Source organism: Mesoplodon densirostris, chromosome 19 (genome assembly GCF_025265405.1).
Source record: "Mesoplodon densirostris isolate mMesDen1 chromosome 19, mMesDen1 primary haplotype, whole genome shotgun sequence".
NCBI lineage: Eukaryota > Metazoa > Chordata > Mammalia > Artiodactyla > Ziphiidae > Mesoplodon > Mesoplodon densirostris.
The window spans coordinates 6995717-7005422 of record NC_082679.1 but is presented as its reverse complement, the minus strand read 5'-3'; the positions used below and the strand labels follow the sequence as shown (position 1 = coordinate 7005422).

The following is a 9706-nucleotide window of genomic DNA, read 5'->3' as shown; positions in this document are numbered from 1 at the left end:
GAGGGCTAATGGTTTTGCTCCCTGCAAACTGGGGAAGCGACTGAGCCAGGGAGGGGGCGGGACCACACCGCTGTTTCCAAAAATACTTTAATATTGGGTCCTCTTTTGGGTCGTGTGCAGAGCGGTGACCGCATGTAAGGCTGGAGAGTGGGTGCCCCGCCCCCTTTCGAGGCTGCGCGGGTGGTGGTGGGCGGGCGCCACGTGCACATGCCCCATGCTGTTGATGGTCCAGGGGTCGTTTCAGCTGCTGGTCCGGCCGTTGATCAGGACCGCGGCCCGCAGTGCCGTCTTGACGGCCGTCTCCACCCAGCCGTGCGGGTAGGCCGTGTGCTCACCGGCGAAGTAGATGCGGCCGTAGGGGACCGCCCAGTCGTACTCCTGACCCTCATCCTTGTCGGTTCGCCAGAGCATCGGGGGCTGCACCACGAAGCCGCCCTGGCTGTGCGGGTCCTCCGCCCAGCGCTTGACGATGCCCCTGCCGTCCCAGAGCCGGTACACGATGGGCCCGTGAAGCGCAGCCACGTCGTCGAGCGCCAAGCGCAGGGCTTCGGACAGGCTCAGGCCAGCGAACGTGGCAGCCGCGTCCGACCACGTGTACGAGGCGAGCAGCAGCGCGCCCTCCCCAGGCGGCGGATAGAATATCATGCGCGACGGTCGGTCGGTGCTCGAGTGGCCGCCTTCGATGTGCTCGTCGTGCCAGAAGGGCCGGCGGAAGCTCAGGAACACCTTGGTGGCCGGCATGTAATGCAGCGCGCGCACCGCCTCCTGCCGCTTGCGCGTCAGCGGCGGCGTGAAGGTGATGCGCTGCAGCGCGGGCCCGCTCACCGTCAGCAGCACCACGTCGGCCGTCACGGACTTCAGATTCCGGGCCCGGCGCGAGGGCTCGATGTGCACGCTCACCTCGTGCGCCCCCTGCTTAATCGCCACGACGGGCGCGTGCAGCAGCACAGGCCCCGACAGCGAGCTCAGCAGCGCGCGCGGCAACAGGTCCCATCCGCCCGCGATGCGGCTGTACCTGCGGCGGGGCGGGTGCGTGACGGGCTCTCGGGCCCTTCATCTCCGCAGCGGCCTCTCCCCAGACACTCCCCCCTCCCCGCTCCAGTTCTCACTTGCCGGTTGCCTCTAATCCCACCCCTTCATCTACCCACCCCGAGGCCCGGGAGCAGAGCGGTGTGACCCGGGAACCCCGCCTCGTGCCCTCAGGGCCACGCCACTCTCCAGGCACCTTTCATCCCCTGGAGGAACCGGGATGCGGGGGCGAGTGTGGCGGGACCCAGCGCGCCTCTCTCCGCCCCCTGGGTCCATGCCCTCCTCTCTACAGACCAAGCCCACCCCGCCAGCCCCGCCCACTCCGTACTCGCCCCATCGGCCCCCCGCGTCTGTCCAGCCCGCCGCCTCACCGGAGCCGGTCGCTCAGGCAGCTGTGAGCCCGCAGGGCCTCGGCGAAGCTGAGATAGAAGAAGCCGTCCTCGGCCATCACGTCTCCCAGGAGCCGAACGGCAGGCTGGCTCAGGTTCCCCTCCCCGAGGAGGTACTCCTGGGGGATGGCGTGGCCCAGGTCAGGGCCCAGGCAGGCTGCACCTGCCGGCTCCGTACCCCCTCCCACGGGGCCGCTCCCCGCGGAGCCTCTGACTTAGTTCAATGACACGACCCTGCTTAGTGCGGTTCCCTGGACCTCAGCGATACGGCCCCCCCCACTTTGTGACAGATGAGGGAAACCGAAGCCCAAAGAGGGCCGTGTCCAGCCCCGTCAGGCGGGGAGGAGGTGGCAGGCCTGGGGTCCCGGTTTCCTGCCTTCTGACTCCCCGCCCAGGGCCCCATGGGCACCCTCCTTGTCGTCGTTTCTCAGACAGCGACAGCGAGGCCCTCACTCACCAGGAGCGTGTGCCTTTCAAACTTCATCATTGCCTTTCTGCAGCCCAGTGTCCGGAGATCTTTGATGGCCTGTGGAGGGACAAGCAGTGGCGCTGAGCTGTGGGGACAGGACCGGGGAGGCCCCACCTGGGGTCCAAACCTGGCTTCTCTTCCTGCTCCTGCCCATGGCCGGCCATTTACCTCTCTTGTTCAAGCTGCCAGGATGTCGCCTGTGCTTGGCCCTCAGCCTTGCCCTCCACTGCAACTATGTCACCACCCTGGGAAGTCCTCCTGAGTCGTTCCTACCCCTCATTCCCCGGGCGTTCGGTCTACCCGGACAATGTCACACTCATCCTGGCTGGGTGTTATTTTGCCTGCCTCTGTCCCAGCCTGTGCGCTCCATGCGCTGTGTCCTTATGCACAGTAATTATTTGTCTTAGTCAGCACTGTGTCCTTATGGACGGTAATTATCTGTCGCCTGGATCATTGTGGGCGCAGACGGAAGTGGAGTCCCTTCTGCCACCCACCCATCAGCCCTGGCAGGGCATGACGGCTCACGGGGGTTTGTTCACGGCGCCTCCCCTGCCCACAGCCTTCTGTGGCTCCCCAGTGCCTGGAGCCGCAGAGTTCCAGCCCTCAGCCTGCCGTTCAAGGCCCCTGCCAGCCCCTCGGTCACCATCTCTTAGGGCAGCTTCAGGTCTACAGCACAGTGTCCAGTGCCCAGACCACCCTCGGGTCTCCCCCACCTCCACACCCCTGCACTTGCTCACCCCCCTCATCTTTGCCAGGCACCCAACTGGTCATCCTTCACCGCTTTGTTCAAGCCTCATCCCCTCCCGGAAGCCTCGCTGCCCTCTGTTTTCAGCCCTCTCCTTTGTCCACCTGGCTTCTCTCTTGTGGCCGGGGAACTCCCCAAAGGAGGTGTCCCTTCACTCACTCACTCACTCACGCTTCCCCTCACATTTCCCTAGGCTCCTTAAACTGGGCACTGCCAGGGCACAGAAATGACCTGGACTAAGTGCCCACCCTTGTCCACGAGAGGAGATGGACAATTAGGAGCTCCCATAGGAGGCTTAGGCTGGCTCCTCCCTGAGGGCATCAGGGAAGGCTGCCTGGAGGAGGGGACACTGGAGCTGGTTCTTGAGGGATGAAAAGGGTTCCCTGGGTGGGAAAAGGAAAAGGCCTTCCAGGCAGGGTCAGTGGCATGGGTGTGGGACGGCGGACAAGCATAGTGCCCACGAAGGAGCACAGAGCCGAAGGTGTTTGGGCCACCGTGAGAGTTTGGGGAGGGCAAGAAAAACCTCTTGGAGAGAAGATGGGGCTAAAGGAGTGGGAGAGACCAGACTGCTCAGGGCTTCAAACTGAGGCTGAGGTGCTAGGGAGCACAGGGGGCTGTGAGCAGGGTGGGCCAGGGTGAGGATGCAGGGAGCGGTCCAGGCCTGAGCTGGGGCTGGAGCTGGGGGGACAGAGAGGTAGGAACAGTGTGAGACAGTTGAGGGCAGGACGGGTGGAGCTGGGGCCTGACAGGGAAGGCAGGAAGCGAGGATGGCCCCTGGAGTTCTGCTTCGTGACCGGGGGTCACGAACCCAGGAATCTGAGTGGGTTCAGGGAAGCTGCCGCCAAGCTCTGTGGGAGCTGGAGGGTCCTGGGGGATGGCCAGGGGGAGACAGACATAGGTCTGGGTCTCAGGAGATGGACTTGGAAAACATAAGCCCACAGATCATAGTTTAAACCAAAGGTGTAGAGGGACTTCCCTGGCGGTCCAGTGGTTAAGACTCTGAGCTCCCAATGCAGGGGGCATGGATTCAATCCCTAGTCGGGGAACTAAGATCCCACATCCCACGGGCTGAATGACGCCGCCTAAAAAAAACCAAAACAAACCAACAAAAAAACCCACACGTGTAGAAAGGTGAGGTTGTCCCGGCCAGTGTGTGAGTGAGAAGGGGATGGGAGATGCGGATCAGCAGGGCTTATGGGGGAACTAAAGATGGAAGAGCCAGTGATGGGAAACCAGAAGGAATGGGAAAAGGAAAGCTAGGCCAGGAGGAGGAAAGGGCATGGGACACCACAGCGTGGAGGACAGGGGCAGGGGGACAGGGCTGCAGGGCTCGCGGATGCACCTACCCTGTTGAGAGCCATCTGGTAGATTTCTTCGGGCGAGTGGCCCTTCTCCTTGGGATGCAGCTTGTAGCCCAGCTTCTCAGGCATCTTCTCCACCACGTAGTTCCGCAGCTTCACCTCATTCACCTCCGTCCACGTGTTCTTGTCGTACTGGGTGAATTTGGTCAGATTGAGTCCCAGGCGCTTGCAGAGCTCATGGAGGATCCTGAGGGAGTGGGAGACGCTGGTGAGGGTCGGGCGGGGGAGGTGGGGGCCCCTCTCCCCAGTGGGGCTTGGAGAAGGGAAGGGGGTGGGTGGGGCAGCTGGGGACGGGGCTTGGGGCTGGGCATGAGGCTGGAGCTGGGCTAGACTGGGGGTCGTCAGTGCCAGAGACGGGAATGAAAAGGGAACAAGGCTGGAAGGCTGAGGGCGCAGCACTTCAGGACTGGTTTTGGAGGGGGAGGTCGCTTTCACTGGGGATCAAGTAGGAATGGGGACAGAGCTGTGTTCGATGGGGGTGGGAGCTGGGGATGGGCAAAGGACCAGGGTCTTGGAAGATAGAGCTGGGGGTCTGGAAGGGCTGGACGCAATGGCCTGAGCACTTCAGGGGTTCAGTGGTGGGGCTGGAGCAGGAGGCCTGGAAGTGTCAGGAAAAGGACAGAGCTGGAGGCTGGGTCTAGGCCTGACTTGACCGGGGCGCCAGGTTTGGGGTCAGAGTTGAGGTTCGTGCTGGCACTGGAGCAGTGATTGAGTTGGTAATCTGGTTGAGACTGGGCTCAGAGGTAGGGGCTGGGGTGGTCCCGCGCCTGCCTGGCTCCCAGGTCAGGCCCCACCTGTGCGAGCTGGGCATGCGCATGGCTCCCAGCTCCCCAATCCAGCCGGTCTTCCAGTCCCGGTAGGTGAAGATTCGGCCCCCAATCCTGTTGTCTGCCTCCAGGATGGTGACCTGAGGGACGATGGGCAGCAAGCAGGTGCTTTAGCTCCTCCCACTGACTCCCCGTCTCCACCGTCGCAGCCCCCCCGCCGTGCACCTACCCAACCTTCTATCCCCACAGCAGCACAGATGGAGATGAAAGAAGGATCTTTTTTATGGGGAGGTGGGAGGGGCTGGTGGGAGAACAGAAAGTCATAGTGAACATGTACAATGTGACAATTTCCAGACTGCAGCAGGAAGGCTGCTGGCCAGATTTCAGAGGGACTTCCCAGCTCAGGGAGTGGGGAGATTTCTTGTGTGTACTGAAGCCACTGGCCTGGCCCATACTCATTCTTGGATTTCAGTGAGAGGGACAGTGGTTAGACTTCAGGGGGCACTTCCCCTTGTGTGGAGTTTCCATCTCCACCAACACAAATTGCCCCCAGGAAGTTGGAGGAGGTTTCAAGGGACTTTCCTCCAGGATGAGAGTGGGGCAGGGAAAGTCAAAGCCCCCTCAGCACAGACACATGTTCCCTCTGGGCTTCATGTTAGAGCAGAGGGTTCCAGGCCTCGCTCCCCAGACCACAAGGAAAGCATAGCTCCCTCTCTCCGCCTCCCATCACCCCCACCCCTCAACAGGGACGTGGCCAGGCCCCTCTACCCAGGACTCCCAGCCGCAGCAGGAAAGACTCAAGGTAGACAGCAAGCAGCACTTCTCACCTTGTGTCCAGCATCGCTGAGCACCTTGGCGGCCAACAACCCAGCCATGCCCGCACCAACCACAGTCACCCTCTGGGGTTTCGAGGTCCGATTGAGGCCCAAGGTCAGGACTCTGAGCAGCTGCTCATAGTCGGGGTCCCGCATGCATTTCTCGAAGGGGTCGTGGCTCTGGGCAGTTGGCCAGTCCAGGGAGGCCGCCAGGCTGAGGAGGACGGGGACCAGGGCGAGGAGGCGCCAGGCTTGGGGGAAGAAAGACAGGGTCAGCGGGTATGTGGGGAGAGAAAAGCAGGCTCCGACCCCTCCCCTGCCTACTTACCCAAGGAGTCCATGTCTCTCTGGGAGAGACGTTGTCTGGGTTGGAGGGGAAGCAGGGCCACTGTGACAGGAGCCTGTGTGCCCCCGAGCCTGGCCCGCTGTGGGCTGCCCCGCGCCCCCCTCAGCCCGCCCCACTATGGCCCTGGTCTCTCTAGACGTGTGTGTCCCCTGATCCCGGGCTAGCCAGCTCCTGGTCTCTGCTCACCTGTCTGCCCTCCTCTCCTGTCTCTCCTCTCTGTCCCCCCTTTCTCTCACCTCCTCTGGGTCTCCCTGTTTCTCCCTTATCTGCCCTGCTCAGCCCTGTCTCCCCATCTGTTTCCATGGGGCCCAGTCTCTCTGCAGCCTCCTCGCTACCTCGGCCTCCAAAGGCAGCAGCACCTCCTCTCTCCCCTGTCCATTCTGCCTGTCTGCCGAGTCCCCCCTCTCGGTCCTTAAACCGAGCCGAGCCCCGCCCTCCCCTCCCTTCTGGGAAATTGAGCTGTGGGAAATGAAACTCCTTTCCTGGGCGGCGGGTCAGATGCTCAGAGTCTAGTTGAGGCTAGAGGGGGTGCGGCGGAGGGGGAAGGGGTCGGGAGGAAGCAGATCAGTCTGGCCTGCCCGAGCCCTTGGTCCCCCTGATGTGATCGCAGGGCCCCTGTGCCTGTCCTCTCCTCTGCCCTCTCTGCCTCTTTCATTCTCAGAGCAGGGGGAGAGGCGGCCTCTCGCCTTGGGACTGCGTGTGCCCTGCGACAGCCTCTGAGTCCTTCTCTGTGTCAGCCGTCCCTGTGCTCTCTCTGGAGGGCCCTCGCTGGCCCCCGCCACATGGCCGCTCTGAGCTCAGTGAAACGGGCACAGCAGGGGACTCGCAGGCAGCAGCTCATGGTCGGTGGCACGAGCTCTGGGCCAGCCTGCCTGGGTCCTGAGTCTGGCACCTGCCAGCGGGGGACTTGGAGCAGGCCTTCCCCTCTCTTTGGTGCTGGTGTCATCTGTCAAGGGGGGGCCGCTCCTGTGCTGGAGGGAGTAGGCAGTGAATCCAGGTCGGGGCCCTGGGAACAGCAGCCGGGTCAGCACTAGAAGCTGCTTCTTAGGAAATGCCAGCTGCTGCCGCCGCGGGGGTGCTGGAGGGATTCAGTGAAGGTGCCCTGGACCCCAGCCCTGCACAAGGAGCCCGTCCCCGCTGCGCTGAGAACCACTGTGACACTCGGCTCAAGCTAGGGCTTCGGCGGGGGGCACCTCGGAGAAACTGTCCAGTGCTTCTGTCTCTCTCCCTGGCTTTGGCCATCCCCACCCACTGTCCGTGGGCCCTTTTCTCCTCAGGGGCGAGGGGCAGGCAGTGAGAACAGGGTGACCCGGCTCCAAGGAGCCACTGCGTGGCTCATGGCTTCGGGGCTTTAGCCAAGGGGACACATCGTGGGTCCCTTGAAGGGGGTGGGGAGAGGCAATCTTGGGGATTTTTCTTGAGGTCGGAGGAGAGAGCACCAGGCGAGTGGTGAGGAGGAAAGCCAGTGGGCGGCAGGTCCTCTGCAGCAACCAGTTGGGAAAATCCAAACAGTAAATCAAAGAGGGATGTGGTTTGATGGAGGTACGGGGCTGGAGGGGGTGCATACCAGTGAGTCAGAAAACATCTGATGCGGGTGGGAAGGCGGTGGCCAAGAAGGAAACAAAATCAGTGAGCTGGACACTGAGAGAAAGGGCGAGAGCCAGCAAAAACCAGCAGCGAGAGGGTTGCCGCTCTCTGAGGTGGCCTGTGCTCAGAGCTCTGCCCTGGGTAGAGGAGGAATCTGAGGCTCAGATGTGGCCAGGGGCTGGGCAGGGGCGGACCCCAGGACTTGCCCAGGCCTCAGAGCTGGCAGGCCTTCTCATCGCAGACCCCGCCTGCTTCATTCACAATGACGTGGAGGGTTGGCGTGCCAGAACTTACACACCGTGTGAGGGAGGGGGAACCTGGCCCGCGGCGGGGAAGGCACTTGCCCTGGGTCCCACAGTGGGAAACAGCAGAGCTGGGAGTCCACCTGATCCCAGGTCCCTACCCCCACCCCGTCCCCTTCCCGGAGGCCCCTCTGCTCTATGGCCTCACGGCAATGTCCCCACACAGAGAAAGGGAGCAGCAAGAACATGGAAGCAGAAAGGGATGGAGCCAGCAGAGCCAAGGGGCTCCCAGGGCATGTCTGGGCAAGGGGTGCGGGTCCACAGAGCATCTGGGGGGGCCCTTCCGGGGTCCCTGGGTTGACCCCATGGTCTCTCCTGCACAGGGTCTCTGTTCACAGTTCCCCCGGCTCCGGGCACACCCCCAGTTCAACCCCTGGACTCTTTGGAAGGCGTGTAGCCTGACCCCAGAGACCCCATGCAAGGAGTCAGGCGGGGAGGCGAGCAGGACTCACGGAGGCTACGAGGGCAAGGCCTGCTCGGTCTGCTTGATGCTGATAAAGTGACGGTGGGTCCTGCTGAGTACTGCGTGCCCGACACGCCACACGTTCTACTTCATTGACTCCAGTGACAACTCTGACGGGGTGGGTTGAGCTGTCCCCATTTTACAGTGGAGAAAACGGGGGCCCAGCTCAGGCACCAGCTAAGAAGGGGCAGAACCTGTGTTTGATCCCAGCAGCGTGGCTCCAGGATGGCTACCACTTGGTTAGCTCAGGCTCGTGGACCGGGGATGGGGCCTGGGCAGGGGCTCTCCGTCTCGGTGCTATGCAGTTGGGACCATTTTTGTGAGGAAGGTCCTGTGCATTGTAGGATGTTGAGTAGCATCACTGGCCTCTACCCACTAGATGCCAGTAGCACTTGCCCCTCAAGGCTTAACAGCTACAAATGTCTCTAGACATCGCCAACCGTTGCCAGGGGAAGGGGAGGCAGAATCGCCCCGGCTGAGAAGCACTGGGCTAGGGTTCGGTTGATGTTGGTGGAACACCCAACATCAGATATGGCCAGATATGGTCCACGGTACAGTTGGCAGGAAAAGAAATGCTGGAAGGCCATACACCAAAGGTTGTTTTGGGGTCAAGAGATTATGAGTAATTTGGGGGTTGCTTTGGTAGAAATAACTGGATCTTCCAGACTCATTCCTGATAAAATCAGAGATTGGTGTTAGGGCTGAATTTAGGGTATTAGGGTATGAATTAGGGTCATGAGAAAGAGTGGTTTGGATTAGGTTAGGTTTCCTAAGCTTGTGAGTAGGAGAAATAGAACACACAGCGAGAACTGAGGGTGGGGGCAGATGGTGGGAAAGACCTGGGGCTTTTTCAACCCTTTCAGGTAAAAATTGCCTCTAGGGAGAAAACCCTACCTTATTTGGCTGGCTTCTAGAACCACAATGACAGTTCTAATGGGGTTAGGTCACATCCGAAGCAGCGAGAGACCTGGCCCCGCTCCCCGCCCCCCGGGGGGCCTCTGTGGCCCCTCAGGGCAGCTACTAGTGATGGTGGCCACAGAGATGGGCAACGGACAGGGCTAGTGCCTTACATATATTCTTCCCTCTGAGTCAGTCCAAAGACCCTGAGTGGTCAGTATTAAAACTTTCACCGAGTCTCAGAGGAGGGCAGGGCCTACCCAGAGGATGCCAAGGGCCCCAGGCAGAAGTCGGGGGTCCAGACCTGGATGGGGAGGGGTACAGAGGGCAGAGGACAGACCTACTTGAGGCCCTGATCTCTGGCCTGACCCCTAGACAGGGGCCCCCTTCCCTCAGAGCCCCCTTGCCCCTCCTTCCCCAGTTTCCAGAACCCCAGGGCTCTGATGGGGGCACTCACTGCATGGCTGGCTCTGGCGGGCTCTCTCAGCGCCCATGGCCTTTCTGGTTAGCCCGGGATAGAAGTCATCGTTGGCCAT

The 9706-nt window shown here is 61.7% G+C and overlaps 1 protein-coding gene across 2 annotated transcripts; it reads right to left on the bottom strand.

Moving 5' to 3' along the window:
* Positions 1 to 116: 116 nt before the first annotated feature.
* IL4I1 (interleukin 4 induced 1) lies at positions 117 to 9706 on the bottom strand. 2 transcript variants are annotated; one of them, XM_060084646.1, is made up of 7 exons: positions 9628 to 9706; positions 5588 to 5826; positions 4788 to 4900; positions 3979 to 4180; positions 1876 to 1944; positions 1401 to 1537; positions 117 to 1015 (listed from the first exon to the last, which is right to left on the bottom strand). In XM_060084646.1, exons 1-7 carry the CDS (start codon positions 9704 to 9706, stop codon positions 241 to 243), a joined length of 1614 nt encoding a protein of 537 aa, XP_059940629.1. In that variant the 3' UTR covers positions 117 to 240. The 2 variants fall into 2 exon arrangements, with proteins under 2 accessions (XP_059940629.1, XP_059940630.1); XM_060084647.1 differs by lacking the exon at positions 9628 to 9706 and adding an exon at positions 5904 to 5976.

Coding starts and splice junctions, on each gene's coding strand:
- IL4I1 (XM_060084646.1), bottom strand. CDS start 9,706: ATGGCCAACGATGACTTCTATCCCGGGCTAACCAGAAAGGCCATGGGC. Junction 4,901..5,587: donor TCAGCGATGCTGGACACAAG/GTGAGAAGTGCT, acceptor ATCGTCCCTCAG/GTCACCATCCTGGAGGCAGA. Junction 1,538..1,875: donor TTGAAAGGCACACGCTCCTG/GTGAGTGAGGGC, acceptor GCCATCCCCCAG/GAGTACCTCCTCGGGGAGGG.